Below are 18,858 nucleotides of genomic sequence, written 5' to 3'. Positions count from 1 at the left end.
TTGAAACCGCGTAGAAGAGATATTACTTGACATACAAATTAATGACTTTCCGGTCTTGTAGCTTGTAATGATTTCTGTTCCTTGGTGGTTGTGAAATATGGCTTTATTTTGAGTATATCAATTAGGGCTACAAATGTGTATCATACAGTCTGATAGATGGATATAGGGTTTCAGTCAATGCTATGGTATCATATGACATATAGCATGACATAGCTAGAAATAAATCCATCCAGTGAAACTAGATCGAACAAGGTGATAACAGTAGATTTGCTAGTCTAGTCTTACGTGGAAAATGTATTAAATTTGACGAGTTACAGCAAGAATCAAGAGAAGAATTGCGCTCGTTGAAATTTTCTAGCTGACGAATTGTCTAAACTAAGGGACAATTTATCACAACCCGCAATACGGAGTGACTATTGTAAACTACGATTGTAATTCCATAATAACGGAATCTCCTATCTTTTCTAGAAAGCTGTTCTATCCGCCGAGAACCAAGGTTATTTCCGCCATTTTTGGCATTTTCCGTCAAACTTGCAAATTTATAATCATGGATTTAAGATTGAAATGCCTCGATCAAACTTGTCCCAAACCCTGTGGCCAAAAATTTCTTGAAATTGACAGATTGTGTTGTAAATAAATTCATTGGCAGTTCAGTATCTTGAGAAGATTAGAGCGCATCGAAATGTCAGACAAGTCTTTTCGCAGAGCAATTCAAGTACTGATTCAAAGGTTTTCAAGTTTCAGGTCAAGCTGAGCTTAAAATAATTAGAGTAGGTTAATTGAATGTGAAACGCTCTCATCTCACGCCAGAATTTAATTCGAGCAAAGTAGTAATGTTTTTGCAGTGTAGACATACAGAGGGTCAACAGATGACATGCGCAGTAAGTACGGAACTGATGAAATTTGTCACAGCGCGCAGCATTACTACGCATTCAATAGCGGCGGCTCGGATACCATACTACTAGTATCACGGCATGCCAACATCACAGCACAGCACAGCACGGTTTGCAAGTTTGATCGTGCTGAAAACAGGCATTGTCACTTCTAGGCCGCCTTACGCCTAACCTAGTAGTAAGGAGGTTCGGCGAGTAACAATTACTTACTCCATCCCCCAGGATTAACACATTTTCAAGTGCGTATTTACCTTTCCAGCCCAAAAATCTGTTCCACGGGATGAAACTACGGGATGCTTTTTTCAATAAATATAATACTTAGGGTTATTTCTTTTCTGGTTTTTAAGTTGTTTTACCAGTTTTAGTAGTAAATGTAATCTTGACAATCCCCCAACACTCCCCTAAAACGCATTGACTTATAAGAGGTTATTAGCATTTATTGGTCAGGCGACATCATGAAATCCCTTTTTCTTCTTTAGCTCCTTCTTTCTTTCCCTTTTCTCCTCTTCCTCTCGGCCCTCCTCCTCCTCTTCCTCTTCCTCCTCATAAGTTCATTCTACCTTGACTTGCTCGACTAAAACAGCCCGTTCTATATTTTGACTTGCTGGACAAAGACAGTCCTATATTATTTAGCGCACAAATATTGGGAAAATGTCGCAACTGCTAAGAAGAGCTGTCGAGAATGGTTAAAACATTTAACAATAGTTTTTAATGTCGACTCTTACTATTGTTTTGTTCATATTGATTCTCGTTCTATTGCATCCAATTGGGTTGGATCTTCTGCGACCTTGCCCAAAAATATTGTGTATGTCTTAGGAATTAAATGGGTTACAATTCTTTTATCTTAATAAAAAAATAAAAAACAAACATGCAACACAATCGTGGCTCAATTGTTCTGACGTCACATTATTATCTCACCGGAAATGGCCTTATTTAAGCGCGAAATGGTAAGCAGTCGCGTATGTTCGCGAACCCGAGTTTATCAGAGTTGATCTTACTTTCCTTATCAAAAAGGAACAGTCAAAATAAACTAACTATTCCTTTAAATAGGTAAGATAAGCTCCAAACTAGAGGTAACAACAACAGCGTGATACTCCAGACCGGTTTCTCTTGTTTCGGCATGGCATTTTTCCATGCCCATTCAGTGGCAGTTTTACAAGCCTCGAGACTCGTCACACGACATTTCATTTCTTTAACATGACTTTTTTTCTCCCATGGTGGTCTTCGTTAGAATCGTAGATAGAAGAGCTGTGGTATGCGATCTGACACTCCTGGACATTTGTACCCGAATTCCGCCCTTTCGAACTTTTAGCTCGTGCACGAAATTCTCAAGAACGACAAAAACATCGAAACAACTACGGAATCAGTGAGTTCCGAGTTGTTGGTGATTAGATGTCGTGGAGGCTCACTAGACAACTCTTTGTATACCTATTACGTACTAGCTTTATTTTCATACTCTTGTGCTTTTATTCAATGATTCCATTGACCCATTTGGAAATCTCAAGTTTATCAGTTCTGAGGTACGTCTAAAGTGATCGGTTCTAAAATTACCAATTCGGCAAATGACACCTAAAGGCCGTTCGCCTGTTCAGTGCTAATTGAAAATAGATTGATATTCCGAGAGAGAGATAACTAAATCAGTGACATCTCAATGTGATAGGCATACTTCATACTACATGCTCTTTCTTGTCTCCAAACCAATAAACCCATTGGAGCGGTCTAGCACTTCACTTCAATCTCAAGGGAATAGGAATTTCTTACATTAACCCACCCAGTAACGTGTCTTGGCAAAAAAGCACTGAGTTCAAACACAGGCAAAAGATCTCACTGCTGTGCTGCACTGACGACCTCCAAAGTCTCTTATAGCAGAAATTTTTCATCGGTTTAAAAATGAAGATAATATTGGTGGCGATTTTAGTAGCTTTGTGTGGTGTGGTCGTATTCTGCGACGAAGGGAGCAATCTTGGTGCGAAAGGCACTACAACTGCCCAACCACGATTTTCAAAGGTAAATTTTTGCTTTTTCGAAGATTTTAAAATCCATTATATCTTTACGCTGCAATTTCCGTCAAGTCAAAAATGTCAATACGATATGATTTAAGAATCTTTAATCATTGATTCCATATACGACAAATACTGATACTTTTTTGGACCAAAATTTCACAATAGGATATCTTGGACGCAACTGAAACCTTCCCTAAATGTCGTGTCCTTCTGGTGCTGTCCTTTAATTACTCTTCGTTTGCGTGATTTGACTATTTGAGAATAAGAGCATACAAGTCAAGTTAAGTACTGACATGCAAATGAAATACAAAACTAAGATCTTCTCCAGTTTGGAAACGGCTCCAATATATCCGATTCCAAAAGGTTTAGCCATTGCAAATTAACTCGTAAGCCAAAAAAGCCAATAAATTTTCACGTTGTGAGATTTCATGTTTGGAATCAATTGCCATTGATAAGAAAACTGTAAGATATCGTAATGCCTTTTTACCACCTCTTACAACTAGATAAACCAATGCTACATTTTACTGTTCCGTTGACCACGAATGGATTAGAGTTTCCACGCATAGCAAAACTACAGTTTATCATGCGCGGCAAATCCACCCTGGGCTTGGAACTATTATTCGTGGTCACTGAACGAAACTGTATAATGGCGTATTTCCAAAATCCGTGTTTTCAGTAATAGAAGTTAACGAAGGCAACCTCTTTTCAACAGAATTCCTGTGACAAATGCGCGTGTGGAATGCCTGGTATTCCAGGAACGCATGGAATGCCGGGGACCCCTGGTCAACCGGGGAGCATTGGTAGAGATGGGCCTAAAGGAGATAAAGGCAACCAAGGCAGAAGAGGACCTTTTGGTCCCGTAGGACCCAAAGGACAAACAGGCCTTCCTGGAAAACCAGGAGAGGAAGGAAAACCAGGATTTCCTGGTAAAACTGGTCCTAGAGGAAAACCGGGATTTCCAGGAACTCCTGGCCTAAAAGGTGAAATTGGTTTGCCAGGTATAGACACGACTGAGATACGTAACTGGAGGCAGTGTGTTTGGAATAGAAATGACGACACCGACACTGGAAAGATCCAGGTATGTTTCTATGACAACCATAGTGAGTTTTTAAAAACGAGAGGAGTTTAGTGCACAACGACATGTTACCAGATTTGATTCTCGATGATTCGTATCACGCGCTGAAATGATCCGAAATCTTCATCCCTCTGAAGAATTTATTGATTCCAAAAGCCTTTTTCGTATCTTTATAAATTCTTGTCTGGACCAAAACCAAAGATTATTGAAAAATCTGATTCTAAAGTAGAAGCTTTTCAGGAAATCCAGAAATTATAAGTGGCTTAGGGGTAGTCTACTTGGGGTCTCGGGTCCGATTCCTGGACTTAGCATAACATGCCAGAAGAGTTTTCTCCCTTGATTCAAGGTTTTTCCCCCCAGGTTCTCATACTTACTGTAATAGTACTATGTTAAAAATAACAGCGTATACATCGACTGTTTTACGAGAACCCTTTCGCCGCAATAAGGTCACAAGATCTTGTTAGTTTTTGCAGCGTTTTCGTTTGCTCTATTTCTAATTCCTAAGACTTTCCTAATCCCGGATTTCAGGAGTGCATATTCATGAAGAAGCAACAGAACACTGCACTGAGGGTCATTTTCCAAGGTAACCTCCAGGTTTACGGCGCCAACAGCTGCCGACGTTGGTACTTCAAGTTCAACGACCACGAATGCTCATCGCCTGCGCCTATTGAAGCTGTGTTCCGTTACAATCTGGAGAGGACTTTCCATATCCAAACTCATCGATCTATTGAGGGTTACTGTACAATCCCCAAAGGAGTAGTACGAGTTGGACTGTGGGTTGGCGCATGCGCAGGCTCTAGTCCAGCTGGAAACGCAAACACTGGTTTTCAGTCAGTGTCAAGGATCATTGTGGAAGAGGTCCCGCCTTCACAGTAATGTAGAAAATCTTAGAAAGTGCGTAAAGCTGAGACAGAATCCATTGCTATGCATGTAATCTAGTTTCAGAATATTTTTGTTTTTCGTTTAAAGCCTGTCAGCCAAAGGTCCAGTCTTAAAAGAAAACTTTTGAAATGAAGAGAATAATAATTGTATAAAAACCACTCAATCACGACAAATAACAAAAATATACTCGAAAGCATTTATAGTACAATCTTATATTTTCCGCTCATTAGCTCTTGTTTTCCGACTTGGTAACACAAATGGTAACCAATTTGCAAGCTAGTTCACTAATCCCCTAGCTCATGAATTATGCTCTACTGGAATTCCTCAGGGAACTATCTTTGGTCCATTTTTGTGATCCCGTACTATGACAAAGATATTCTGCTCTCTTACGATTGTAATACATTAGTACATTATATACTGGTGCAGAAGTACAGAAATATCGGCCATGTTTTTAATACGCTATACACATTTATATGAATAGCAACGTTTTAAAGGATGGAACTGAAACAAATTAGGAATGGGGCTTTAACTAGGAATTGGACAATCTTTCGTTGAATTTCTCTTAAAGTAGGCAACCATAAGTTTCCTTTTTACTTAACACAAATTATATGACTTTTAAACGGGGTTACGAGTGCTTCTCTCCCTTTCCCCCTGGGGAAAATATTTACAGGAAGTCACTAGTGTATTATTTCCCATTTTCTCACAGAAAAAAAAAAACAACATTTATCTAACAAACTAGTACCATTAGCCATTATCACTTGAACTCAGTTGAATTATTATTTTACATATATTTACTTATTTTAGAGTAAACATGAAAGTTCTATGAACTTTTTTCCTATTCTAGTACACTCTCTTCACTTGTAAGATTCAAAGGATACACAAAGTGTAACAAAAAACCAGAAGAGAATAATTTGACATAAACAAACTTTTAGGAACAGTTTGTTATTAATTTTTAAGCTGATTGAATAGTTATTAAAAATGAAAAATAAAATACAATAGTTTTGTGTTTAGTTTGTTTTTTAATTTTGAAAATGCATTTTTACTTCTATTATAAATACAGTATGTTACACTTGTTTGGTATTTACATGTGGCCATGTTATAATGTCTTACTGAGCAAGCCATTGATTCATGTCATCTTGTGCTGAGACAAGAAGCTTATGCCAGGTCTTCTTGTTGGTTTGTAAAGCCATCTGTTAAAATGATAATAATAAAATAATAATAAATCTTTTATGTCATGATACAAGGATCTGTTGCCGAGTCTCCCTAGAGACCCCATGTTTAACCACTTGAAAAAGAGAATAGAAAGAAGCGTTGGAATCCAAAAATTCTTTTGAAATGTCTCTTGGACTGCAAGCTAAGTCCCTCTATTTCCCTTGGTCACTGTCCGTCTGTCTGTCCGTGTTGATTGGTCGAGGAAGATTGGTATCCTCCTCGACCAATCAACATGGACAGACAGATGGACAGTGACAGTGACCAAGGGAAATAGAGGGACTTAGCTTGCAGTCTACATGTCTCTTAAAAATGATAGTCTCTTAATAATTTTGATATGAAAAATATAATGAGGCACTTTTTAAGAGTATATGACACGTCACTCCCCACTAATACTACAAAACACTCTCAAATCACAAATGCAGTGGATTTACGAAAGAAAAAAGAATGGGAATGGCATGCAAGAATGGATAGTAAACTAGCAATCAGAGAGATTTCAAACGTTTGACATCACCACAGTAACATAATTCATGCCAATTCTGGACAAGAAATATGCAAACTCCTGTTCTCTCTGTTAGATTTTTATTCATTTCAAATTGGACTAGATTTCAAATTAGACTTCTAGCTTCTTTTTGGTTGTACAAAATAGCTATTGAAATGGCCAAAATTTATGTAAAGATTAATAGCAATACCTCTGCAATCTCCACTTTTCGTTGCCACATTTTGACCACTTTGTTCAGCTCATAGAGCTTGGCTCTTTCTCCTACATAATCCATTACCTGTAAATAAAGAAAAAAGTGAATTGTTTGAAAATCCAGGATCAGACATCAGTGTTGGAAACCAATAACCTTTGTAAAGAGCTTCAACAAAAACACTAAATTCTAATTCATGCCACAAGTAGCTAGACATGGCCTGACTTAGATCAGCCCACTGAGGTTATTGCAGCTAGGGTTCAACCTATTACGCATGGCCTGACTTAGATCAGCCCACTGAGGTTATTGCAGCTAGGGTTCAACCTATTACGCATGGCCTGACTTAGATCAGCCCACTGAGGTTGTTCAAGCTAGGGTTCAACCTGTTAGGCATGGCCTGACTTAGATCAGCCCACTGAGGTTGTTGCAGCTAGGGTTCAACCTGTTAGGCATGGCCTGACTTAGATCAGTCCACTGAGGTTGTTTCAGCTAGGGTTCAACCTGTTAGGCATGGCCTGACTTAGATCAGTCCACTGAGGTTGTTTCAGCTAGGGTTCAACCTGTTAGGCATGGCCTGACTTAGATCAGCCCACTGAGGTTGTTCAAGCTAGGGTTCAACCTGTTAGGCATGGCCTGACTTAGATCAGCCCACTGAGGTTGTTGCAGCTAGGGTTCAACCTGTTAGGCATGGCCTGACTTAGATCAGCCCACTGAGGTTGTTGCAGCTAGGGTTCAACCTGTTAGGCATGGCCTGACTTAGATCAGCCCACTGAGGTTGTTGCAGCTAGGGTTCAACCTGTTAGGCATGGCCTGACTTAGATCAGCCCACTGAGGTTGTTTCAGCTAGGGTTCAACCTGTTAGGCATGGCCTGACTTAGATCAGCCCACTGAGGTTGTTTCAGCTAGGGTTCAACCTGTTAGGCATGGCCTGACTTAGATCAGCCCACTGAGGTTGTTTCAGCTAGGGTTCAACCTGTTAGGCATGGCCTGACTTAGATCAGCCCACTGAGGTTGTTGCAGCTAGGGTTCAACCTGTTAGGCATGGCCTGACTTAGATCAGCCCACTGAGGTTGTTGCAGCTAGGGTTCAACCTGTTAGGCATGGCCTGACTTAGATCAGCCCACTGAGGTTGTTTCAGTTAGGGTTCTTTAAACCTGTTAGGCATGGCCTGACTTAGATCCGCCCACTGAGGTTGTTGCAGCTAGGGTTCAACCTGTTAGGCATGGCCTGACTAACAACAGCCAAGAAACTAAATCAGAGTTTGATAAATTGAAGGTTTTTTAACACCTTGAAATTCCACTTCACATTCCTTCACTACCCTATTAGAGAAATGGGTCATAAATGTTGTACACTAAACTGGAGCAATTTCTGAATCACAGAGAATTTAAGAGTGACTGTCTGTAACGATCAAGCAAAATTCAAAATCCGTGGCAAACTTTGAAAAATCGATTTCGCTCATACTTTCAAGTTAGTTAGGGTAATGTATCCTAAGAATCGCTGTATAGTTGGTTTGATCAAATAACGCTTTATTATGGAGAAAAATGGAATTTTTCAAACACTCCCGAAAACGCCGTTCGCGACAGTAAATTTTGACTCAACTTTCGCGGCTGCTGGACAAAAAATAAGCAACACTGGGAATTAAAACAACCCATATTCTTGAAGAACAATCTATTGAGTACGATATGCGTGACTTTGGGATCAATTGTACAATTTTAAGATAACAAAATAATTTTATTCGCTAGACGTGTGTTTAGAGTATCAAAAAGTAGGTCTTACAAAAATATTCATTCTGAATGTGCTTAACCTCTCAGTCGCGTGAAACTTCGCTGGTTGATTATTCAGATGTTGGTCTTTCTAGTGATGTAAAGAAATCTTTGGGCAAATGATTGTGTGTCACGCAGTATGTCTTCAAACTTTGGTCAAATTACTCATTTCTGACCTCTGGCCGCTTTCTATAACAGACAAGATACTAGTGTTTATAAGTAAAATATAAACTCATAAACAAGCCTAAAACACTTTTATAGCCTTAAATAATGTAGCTGTTTAAGAATTCTTACCTGGCAAACTCTGAAACCTGGATTTTTTATGAATGTTTTTAGACACAACATCGATCTGGTTTCTTTCATTACCGACTCGAACTTGTCAACGGCCGAGTGCCACAGGGAGCCCAACCTTTCTTGTTGTGGTGCAAAACACAGGAAACCCAGATTGATTAAAAAATCGTCTTAATTTGTTTTAATGATGATGCAAACACACACAATAAAAAATTTCACAACTATTCCTGAAAAACTTGCTGAATTACATGATAATCTATAATATGAATGACTAATAAAGAGGGGGAAAACCTGCAGTAGAACCTTACTAATGGTAACAGTTCTAAATTGATTTTAAAGAAGTTGAACCGTATACACTACATGCAATTTTTCTGCTCGGCATGTCATCATAAATGATCACCGGCCTCTAAGGTTCATATTTTATTGGAGTAGATGCAGAACATGAAAATCTTTGGAAAGTTTTTACGCATCCTTCTTCGGAACAGGTGAACAGCGTGTCACCACCGGTATCGCTGTTTTCCTTGCGGGAATCTGTAGTGGTCTTTGGTTTGTATTTCCTACTTTGTCTAGGTATGACATCGCAGAAATCTGGAACCTGGTCATCAGAATACTCCATCTTCCTAAGGGTGGGTAAGGCTAGAGCTGACGATGTCTTCGTTGTTTCAAACTTTTTGCTTTGGATGCAAATTATATTCATCTTGAGTCCTACATATTTTCAAGTACTTTCACCAAAACTAATTAAACCAAGCCCCAATACTCCTCTTTATAGTTCCATTCAGTGACCACGAATAATAGTTCCTAGCCGAGGCTGGAGTTACCGCGCATGATAAACTACAGTTTATCATGCACGGAAACTCCAGTCTCGGCTAGGAACTATTATTCGTGGTCACTGAATGGAACTGTAAAATGGAGTATTTAAGAGTGACTGTCTGTAACCATCGAGCAAGGTGTAAGCCTTGACAATGATGTTATCTTCAAAAAGCGTAACATTGTGGTTTGGAGAGCATACGGCGTTGGAAAAGGAAAAAAGATACCCAACACGAAATTTGAAACAACGAAGACATCGTCAGCTCTAGCCTTACCCACCCTTAGGAAGATGGAGTATTCTGATGACCAGGTTCCAGATTTCTGCGATGTCATACCTAGACAAAGTAGGAAATACAAACCAAAGACCACTACAGATTCCCGCAAGGAAAACAGCGATACCGGTGGTGACACGCTGTTCACCTGTTCCGAAGAAGGATGCGTAAAAACTTTCCAAAGATTTTCATGTTCTGCATCTACTCCAATAAAATATGAACCTTAGAGGCCGGTGATCATTTATGATGACATGCCGAGCAGAAAAATTGCATGTAGTGTATACGGTTCAACTTCTTTAAAATCAATTTAGAACTGTTACCATTAGTAAGGTTCTACTGCAGGTTTTCCCCCTCTTTATTAGTCATTCATATTATAGATTATCATGTAATTCAGCAAGTTTTTCAGGAATAGTTGTGAAATTTTTTATTGTGTGTGTTTGCATCATCATTAAAACAAATTAAGACGATTTTTTAATCAATCTGGGTTTCCTGTGTTTTGCACCACAACAAGAAAGGTTGGGCTCCCTGTGGCACTCGGCCGTTGACAAGTTCGAGTCGGTAATGAAAGAAACCAGATCGATGTTGTGTCTAAAAACATTCATAAAAAATCCAGGTTTCAGAGTTTGCCAGGTAAGAATTCTTAAACAGCTACATTATTTAAGGCTATAAAAGTGTTTTAGGCTTGTTTATGAGTTTATATTTTACTTATAAACACTAGTATCTTGTCTGTTATAGAAAGCGGCCAGAGGTCAGAAATGAGTAATTTGACCAAAGTTTGAAGACATACTGCGTGACACACAATCATTTGCCCAAAGATTTCTTTACATCACTAGAAAGACCAACATCTGAATAATCAACCAGCGAAGTTTCACGCGACTGAGAGGTTAAGCACATTCAGAATGAATATTTTTGTAAGACCTATTTTTTGATACTCTAAACACACGTCTAGCGAATAAAATTATTTTGTTATCTTAAAATTGTACAATTGATCCCAAAGTCACACATATCGTACTCAATAGATTGTTCTTCAAGAATATGGGTTGTTTTAATTCCCAGTGTTGCTTATTTTTTGTCCAGCAGCCGCGAAAGTTGAGTCAAAATTTACTGTCGCGAACGGCGTTTTCGGGAGTGTTTGAAAAATTCCATTTTTCTCCATAATAAAGCGTTATTTGATCAAACCAACTATACAGCGATTCTTAGGATACATTACCCTAACTAACTTGAAAGTATGAGCGAAATCGATTTTTCGAAGTTTGCCACGTTTTGCTCGATGGTTACAGACAGTCACTCTTAAAACAGGAGTTGCTTTATAGCTTCCTTCACTTACATCAGGCACTTTGTAATCTGTCAACTGCTGCTTCAGCTTAGCATTCAGCTTCTCAGACGTTGATTTATCCTGCAGAAAATTGAGGAGGAAGATAAATTTATCAGTTTTATAGAGACAAGCTTTGTCAATCATACTGCCTGGAAACATAATAAATAAGAGATTTCAAAACTTATTTGTTACAATTAAAATATAGCTGGAGAAATCAATTTCAAGAGACAGGAAAGAAAAAAAGAAGCTAGGAGAAAGGAAGGTTAGGGAAGAAAGAAAGAAAGAAAGAAAGAAAGAAAGAAAGAAAGAAAGAAAGAAAGAAAGAAAGAAAGAAAGAAAGAAAGAAAGAAAGAAAGAAAGAAAGAAAGAAAGAAAGAAAGGAAGGAAGGAAGGAAGAAAGAAAGAAAGAAAGAAAGAAGGAAAGGAAGAAAGAAAGAAAGGAAGGAAGAAAAAAGAGAATGAGAGGCACACAAGTTGCCTAAGAATTCTAGCTTTTTTTTTCAAATTCAATCCTTCCTACTATAAATAGGAAATACTTATGATAATGTTGTTCTCTTTCTTTAGTCATACCTTATCAACCAAATGATTTTCGGCATCAATTTTATAGAGTAATTCATTTCTTTGCAGTATCTCTGTTTTTAACCTGTCAGATTCCATTGTCAGGGTGTGAAGTTTTTTCTGTTGATCAAAATAAATATACATTATTAGAAAAATCCAAGCATGCCTAAGTTTAAGATTAATGCAATACTAAGAATAACTGCAACTCAGACAGCTGGCCAAGCTCATTTTAGGAGCTGCTTCGCTCATGTACCAAACTAATTACAGCTATATAAGTTTGACTGTGGGGCAGTCTTCAACAACTGATTTAGAAAGTATGCATTTTTGTGCTGAACGTTATTATTATCTTTTTAGGGCTTGGGAGGGAAAGATCTCTAGTTATCATAGGTCATGCAGTCCTGTTTGACGTATACATGTGGTATGACTTATACATGTGTCATGTTAATGAGCATTGCCTGACTGGTTTACTGAATGTTGTCAATTCCATACTATTAGAGTGTAGCATGCCGATGATCATGAACATAAAATCTTCACTTACATCTACGATAAAATCCTTACCTTGTATGTGTTTAGTATTTGTTGCACATTACCAGTCATTAGTTTTAGTCTCAGGAGGTCTTGGTTCTTCTCGTCAATCTTCTCTAAGTACTGCTGGTTTTCAATCTTCAGTTGATTAAAATCTACTTCATGCAACACTTCTCCCATTTCCTCTTTCTAAAGAAATGACAAAAAATTTAGCTGTTGTTGAAAGTTCCAGAAGATACCAATACCTTCCTGCGAAGGGAGAATTGTACACATTTGAAGGGCTAAGGGAGGATTGAGTAGAGCATATTGTTTCTTCCAGAAGATACCCATTGCTTCCTTGTGAAGGAGGGGGGGGGGGGGGGGGGTTGGAATTTCCAAGGGGTGGAAAGGGTCTATTTATATTTATATATTATTAGGAGGGGATATTTTGTACTTCCTGAAAATAGCCATACCTGTACCTCCTTTTATAGAGAAATTGGAGTTTTCAGAGGGTGGGGATGGTTTAAAAAGAATTATTTATAGTTGCAGAAAACATCCATATCATGAACTTAATGTGTGGTTCCAGAAATTATCCATACCCCCCATAGAGGAATTTGGTATTTCCGAGGGATAGGGGGGTCAGAGAAAGAACAAAATTAAATAATTTGAAGGAAGAAATTTGGAATTTCAGGGGTTGGGGGTCTTTAAAAGATTACTCTGTGAGGGGGATTATGGATTATTTTTTTAGAACTTCACGATCAGAATATTCAAGGGGTGTGAAGGATCTGAGAATGTTACCAGGGAAGGATTTGTTACCTGTTTTAGTTGCATGTGTAGTTTTCTTTTTTGGACTTTTAGAGTGGAATTTTTCAGTCTTAGCTTCTCTATCAAGGTGTCCTGAACATAATATTAACTAGAATTAATATATTTGCTACATTTTCCTCAAAATTATCTCTGTTTTCAAGACAAGATTACTGCTGTTGTTAGAAAAAAAGTTGCAACAGGTTAATGGCAACAGACTAGCATCCATCAAATATTTGTACCTTTTCAAGGTTCCCATGTACCTTTATGTAATCTTAGAAATTATTATCTTAAATCTTATTTAATTAACAGTGGCCTATTGCCCATTAACCTGCACTGTTTTCACTGGTAAAGACACCCTGGGGGGTACTCCCTTTGTTCAGGTGGTAGGGGTGATCGGCGCTCCTTTTAGGGTTGAAAATGTTCCCTGTGTGAACCTTTTAGGGGTTCCGGCTCAAAAGTCAATTACGTAACATAACTCCGTACCTTTTGGGGTCATTTATTATGCATGTAATCCATGCTATGCCTCTGTTTACTGTTTCTTTAATATGATCATCGTTATAATCTTATTATACGCTGTCCTGTCAATTGTTAAACCGGCGTTGATAGCCGTGGGTTAATAGTAAATCACTGAAATAAAGCTGTACCTTTTAGGGTTTGAAACCAGGTTGGTTTTGAGAGCCTTTTTTATTTATGCGTACCTTTTAGGGGCCATTTTAAAGATCGACCGCCGATCATCCCTACCACCTGAACAAAGGGAGTACCCCCCCCCCCCCGGGGAGAGAGACACTTACTCGAGATCTAAGTTTATCCTCAAAGTATCTTGTCACCCTCTCAGCTATCACCTTGTTGGTTCTCTGAATAAGATGAAAAGAATATGGAAATAGTTACAACCAAATTTGTAAATGCACGTAACATAACATAACATAATAAATCTTGATTTTCATCATAAATGTCCTTTATATATGGGCATGCATTTGATATTAAACTTTCAAAACTCACTTGATTGATAGCTCCTTTAACTATATCTCTTTCAAACTCATAGGATGTCTTCTTGATTTCTGCAGTTCTGATTTCTCCTTCTTCCATTATTGCCTAATAGATTAATAATAGATTAATAACCTCTACTTATTAACAAACAAATTTATCATGACGTTAATTCATAACTTTCTCTATAATTGTCCCCTTCATAGCTTCCTGCACCATCTTGAAATGAAACAGTGCCTGTACATCAAAGCCAGAATGGCAGTCAGACCTTGCAATCGTGTATCTCATACACTACTAGTCTTGTGCTTAACAGCATCTTCCATGCATCCATAATTAAATGGATACACACTGAACATTGAATGGATTTTATTTCACTTACTTTATAGTTATCTAGAATTTTTTCTGACTCATCTCCAAGTTTCTGGATCTCGTCTCGCAGTTCTTCAAGCTCTCTCTGTGCAATATCACATTTTTGTTCAGCACTCAACTTTAAATGCCTGCATATAGACAATACCATAGTGTTATGAGATCATGTTTAGATAAATCAAGAAATATAAACCTCTAGCTTGAGTGGGTATAATGATATTTTCAATTCCAGACCACGTGTCATTTCATCATTCCATCATGGGTGGCGTTCGCAGCTAACGCGTCGTCTTTCACCGCTGTGAGTCCAATGGCTCAGGTCACTGGTTCGAGCCCTGTGGTCGGCACATGTGAATTGAGTTTGTTTGATGTGTTGTTCTCTCCTATGCTACGAGGGTTTTCTCTGGGTTCTCTGGTTTCCTCCCTCCATAAAAATCAACATGTGAGTTGAGTGTTGTATGTTGTAAATATAGACCGTAGTGGTAGTGCGTGTGGAGGGAACCTCACGGAAGAGCTCTGTTTGGGGAGTGGTGGTTGTAAAATATTATTATTATTATTATTCCCCTGAAAGTATGTTTTTCCTCATGCACAACTGTTAAACAAAGAAATGATACTCTAGGGAATGAACATGGGCTGAAAATATCTTAATGTGAAAACATCATTCTCTAGCTATTGACAGGGTTTTTGGCTTGAAGCATTGTAAAAATTTAGTGGGTAGTAGCAAAAAGTAGGGTGGCTAAACTTCCCCCACCCCACTATTTATTTATCTATTAGTTTCACCATTTATTAAGCTGGAAATATAATAACTGGAAAAAAATACTGTGATATATATGACAGGATTATTATTATTATTATTATTATTATTACAGATTTATTATTATTATCATATTTGCAGTCCCTGTTGTTATCCTCAGCTTATTATTGTATTATTTACCTATCAAGCGATGGCCCCCTCGATCTTGATCTCTTTTTCAGTCCTCTGTGTGGTGTTTCTATAGTAGGTTGTACAGTAGTTGGGGCTAGTGAAGTGAGAACAGAGAAAAACGTTTTAAACCTGCCATTATATAATGTAAATAAACCTTCATTAAATCAGAAATTTAAGCAAGGCCGGAGTTGGGATGTGTAGAAATTCTAAAATATATAGATCAAGACGACATATATCCCATTTGTCGCAATTTGTTAGTAAGTTCGTTTCTTCAATAAGTAATAATTCCATACAGCTGTATGTTGGATATAATGAAATTACCTGATGACTGCATCCCCAAGTCTTTAGGATCGACTCTTTTAAGAAACTTTTCAAACATGGAAGTCTCATTTCTAAGCACTTCATTGGCGTGTCTAGAAAAATATAAAAATAAAGAAACTCGTTCAAAGTTTCAAACGCAAAGAGAAACGCATTCATTTTTAACCTTTTTCGCAAAAGAATCAAAATTATTAACTATAATAGTTGTATTGATTCTTACATTGTCTCCTGAACCAAGTTATAAAGCTCCTGGTCAGTTAATTCAGTCAGAGGATCCTCTTCTTGATCGAGGGAACTACTCACGTCCACATCAGAGCTGGCAGCCATTTTGATTCTTGTATTTCTCGAGTAAAGCTCTCGTTGTTATGGATACAGTACGAATGTGAGGCTCCCAGAGGCTCCCTAAACCTTCGCTTCACCACAGGGAGCCCAAGCTATGGCTTTAGGACTAAAAAAATTGAATTAAAGGTTTTTAAATTTCTTAATAGCACCTATCAAATCTCTTGTTAATGATTATTCGAAAAATTCACAATAATTTAGAAAACTAGTTATATAAGTTTAAATATGTTTTAATTTAATACTGTAGTTTTCTAAGATTTATGAAATGCAAATTTGGCCTTCCTGTGTGGCCACGTGGAATGGTAACGAGACTCAACGTCTAAGAACGTCGTTTGACAGTCAACAGCCATATTTGATAACTTTACGAAGTTTGGTAATTTTTAATCTTGTTGCATCTTGCTCATCTAAGGTGCAATTATGAAGCTTGTTAGGTAAGCTGCAACATCAATGATCCATCTTTATGATAGTCTTTTTATTTTTGTTTTTGCCCGTTTTAATTTTGCATTTTTTAGCAAGAAACTTGAAGCTTGGCTTCATAACCTTTCATTTTTTCGTCTTAGGTTTTTGATGAAACTAAGCCACGAGACGGTGACAATTGAACTTAAAAATGGAACAGTAGTTCATGGAACTATAACTGGTAAGTTAAACATGCTTTAAGCCAAATGTTTTAGCAGTTTTCCACAGTTTAAAGTAAAGTTTGAAATTCGTTTCAACTTCGTCTCGTTCTAAAGGAATCAAAGTTCTATTCTATTCTTAGGAGTATAACAATTAAACACGTCTGTCTTGAAAGTAAAATACTTTGGATCCCAAAATGTCACGAGACAGTTAATGATTTTATTCGTTTTGCACATTCCTGGAAAGTGTACTTAAAATGAGCTATGCATATGTTCTGGTTATTTCAGGTGTGGATATGAGTATGAATACTCATCTCAAAGCTGTAAAAATGACTGTCAAGAACAGAGAACCCATGCAGCTAGATTCTTTAAGTATCAGAGGAAATAATATTCGATATTTCATACTCCCAGAGAGCTTACCACTAGATACATTATTAGTAGATGATGCTCCCAAAGCAAAGGCCAAGAAGAAGGAAGCAGGTATTGTTTATTCTCTTATCTATAATGCTTGGAGTGACTCTGGATTACCTATCCTAGCACTAACAATAGATGAACAATAGGGGATTAATGTGTGCATATCATTTGACTGGGTATTCTGAAGTCATACTTACTGCTTAAGACTTCAAGGGTCTATATATTGATTAACACTTATTGACTGAGACTGAGGGAACCAATGTGTTTTGTGGCCCCTGATGCAAAGCAAAGGGAAAGATCCCTATGAGGGACCATAAAACACTGCTTTCCCGAGGTTTTAGTCCATAAGTGTTTTGTTATATACCAAGTGTCAAAGAATGCTGTACAGTATGCATAGTAATGTAGAGTTTATTACATCTGCTAAACCAATTACATTGCATTATTTTCATACTCAAAGAGGAATGAGTTGTTGTTTTACTGATTGCATACTCATTGTAAAGGGTTTTAAAAATAGTAATGATAAAAGGGTAAATTTAACACCGTGAAAAGATGAAAAAACTTACTGACGTTTCGGACACTAGTAAAAGTAATGTTTTCTCCATTTCAAACCATGTGTCATTCTCTTGAATGTAAGATTCTCTCATGTACAACCAATAAACAAATAGATGATACTCTTGGGAATTACACATGGTCTAAAAAAATCTCTATAGAGTGCTAAAGTGTGATGTCACAAACAGAATATTTTAGTTTCAACACTTAGATTTCCAATTTCTAGTAGCAAATGAGGAACTAATACCTTTGTCAAATTTCAGTTGCATTAGGTCGTGGTAGAGCAAGAGGCAGAGGAAGAGCAAGGGGAAGACCATTAGGACGTGGTGGACCTGAGCGTGGAGGCAGAAAATAATTATATTCCCCAAGAGCAGTATCTATAGTACTCTACCAGCCTGGAGAGTTTTGGCACTAGTACAGTTGATGAATAATGGCTTTGAGATGACTTGAAATATAAAGAGGGTCTTATAAGGAAGCTCTACATGTATTTTCAGGTGTCAAATAGATGACAGTATGTAACTTGGATTGATAGGCAAGCAAGTTTCTTTCTATAAAATACATGTTAGAATAACCGTCTTTTTTACTGACACAAAAGAAAGTGAATGTTCGTGCTCTAATTGAGCACACATATTTATTTAAAAATATAGAATCAAACTTTTGCATGGATGACTTTTGCAAACTTATGTGATGGATGGAAGCCAAAAACATCTGGAGTTAGTTGTCTGGGGCAATGAAACATGAAATGTGCTTAAGTTTCCTCATAACACTATTACCAAAGAACTGTCAAAGTTATGTCTTATTCAACATTGACTCTGAAAACTGTACTGTACTCATATGTAGATACTAGAGGGATTTTACTTAGCCCATGAACAATTATTATAAGAATAAGAATAATACATAATAGTAAACGCTAATTCCATTGTTTTCTTTTGTTTTACTTTGACTGTTAGTCACTAGAATTAGATAATTTTGTTTCATGGACCAAGTCAAATCACTCTAGAGGGATTTACTTTGCCAGTGAAAGAATAGTCAACGTAGGTAATACATAGCAATAGACTCTAATTCCTTTTCTAATTGTTTTCTTTTCTTTTTGTTTTACTGTTAGTCACTAGTTATACAACTTTCTTTCACTTTAGTCTTCTCACCCAAACTTGTATCATATCATCTATCTACACAAAAACTCTGGAAAGTGGAAAACATTGCCTTTGTATTGTAAATAAACAAACATTAATAAAGTTTTTAAAATAGAAAATTGTTTTGATTATGTACTTGACACAAAGATAC

At 37.4% G+C, this 18,858-nt stretch overlaps 3 protein-coding genes across 3 annotated transcripts; 2 read left to right on the top strand and 1 right to left on the bottom strand.

Annotated features, from left to right (window-relative positions):
• The first annotated feature begins 2,499 nt into the window (after nt 1-2,499).
• LOC116300579 (uncharacterized) lies at nt 2,500-5,600 on the top strand. The gene is made up of 3 exons (XM_031709464.2): nt 2,500-2,900; nt 3,609-3,974; nt 4,500-5,600. The coding sequence occupies exons 1-3, from the start codon at nt 2,784-2,786 to the stop codon at nt 4,845-4,847; spliced, it is 831 nt and encodes a 276-aa protein (XP_031565324.1). The 5' UTR covers nt 2,500-2,783; the 3' UTR covers nt 4,848-5,600.
• Nucleotides 5,601-5,852: 252 nt separating this feature from the next.
• LOC116300578 (cilia- and flagella-associated protein 263) lies at nt 5,853-16,023 on the bottom strand. The gene is made up of 12 exons (XM_031709463.2): nt 15,879-16,023; nt 15,662-15,753; nt 15,350-15,434; nt 14,432-14,549; nt 14,068-14,160; nt 13,860-13,922; nt 13,081-13,161; nt 12,319-12,474; nt 11,773-11,880; nt 11,215-11,283; nt 6,755-6,841; nt 5,853-6,043 (listed from the first exon to the last, which is right to left on the bottom strand). Exons 1-12 carry the CDS (start codon nt 15,983-15,985, stop codon nt 5,960-5,962), a joined length of 1,143 nt encoding a protein of 380 aa, XP_031565323.1. The 5' UTR covers nt 15,986-16,023; the 3' UTR covers nt 5,853-5,959.
• Nucleotides 16,024-16,280: 257 nt separating this feature from the next.
• On the top strand, nt 16,281-18,826 carry LOC116300581 (small nuclear ribonucleoprotein Sm D1-like). Its single transcript, XM_031709466.2, has 4 exons — nt 16,281-16,428; nt 16,558-16,634; nt 16,900-17,091; nt 17,838-18,826. Exons 1-4 carry the CDS (start codon nt 16,415-16,417, stop codon nt 17,927-17,929), a joined length of 375 nt encoding a protein of 124 aa, XP_031565326.1. The 5' UTR covers nt 16,281-16,414; the 3' UTR covers nt 17,930-18,826.
• The last annotated feature ends 32 nt before the right edge of the window (nt 18,827-18,858 follow it).

The sequence above is a fragment of the Actinia tenebrosa genome, unplaced genomic scaffold, assembly GCF_029948245.1.
Source record: "Actinia tenebrosa isolate PJP-AT-01 unplaced genomic scaffold, QUT_ActTen_1.0 PGA_scaffold2__45_contigs__length_23673736, whole genome shotgun sequence".
Classification (NCBI taxonomy): Eukaryota; Metazoa; Cnidaria; class Anthozoa; order Actiniaria; family Actiniidae; genus Actinia; species Actinia tenebrosa.
This window is presented reverse-complemented; position numbering and strand designations above follow the sequence as displayed.

Excerpts from the sequence above, each read along its gene's own strand:
- LOC116300579 (XM_031709464.2), top strand. The coding sequence starts at position 2,784 with ATGAAGATAATATTGGTGGCGATTTTAGTAGCTTTGTGTGGTGTGGTC. Across the intron at positions 2,901-3,608 it reads CCCAACCACGATTTTCAAAG|AATTCCTGTGACAAATGCGC; the intron begins GTAAATTTTTGC and ends TCTTTTCAACAG. Across the intron at positions 3,975-4,499 it reads CCGACACTGGAAAGATCCAG|GAGTGCATATTCATGAAGAA; the intron begins GTATGTTTCTAT and ends CCCGGATTTCAG.
- LOC116300578 (XM_031709463.2), bottom strand. The coding sequence starts at position 15,985 with ATGGCTGCCAGCTCTGATGTGGACGTGAGTAGTTCCCTCGATCAAGAA. Across the intron at positions 15,754-15,878 it reads AACTTGGTTCAGGAGACAAT|ACACGCCAATGAAGTGCTTA; the intron begins GTAAGAATCAAT and ends ATATTTTTCTAG. Across the intron at positions 6,044-6,754 it reads GAAAAGTGGAGATTGCAGAG|ATGGCTTTACAAACCAACAA; the intron begins GTATTGCTATTA and ends TCATTTTAACAG.
- LOC116300581 (XM_031709466.2), top strand. Across the intron at positions 16,635-16,899 it reads AGTTCATGGAACTATAACTG|GTGTGGATATGAGTATGAAT; the intron begins GTAAGTTAAACA and ends TGGTTATTTCAG. Across the intron at positions 17,092-17,837 it reads GGCCAAGAAGAAGGAAGCAG|TTGCATTAGGTCGTGGTAGA; the intron begins GTATTGTTTATT and ends GTCAAATTTCAG.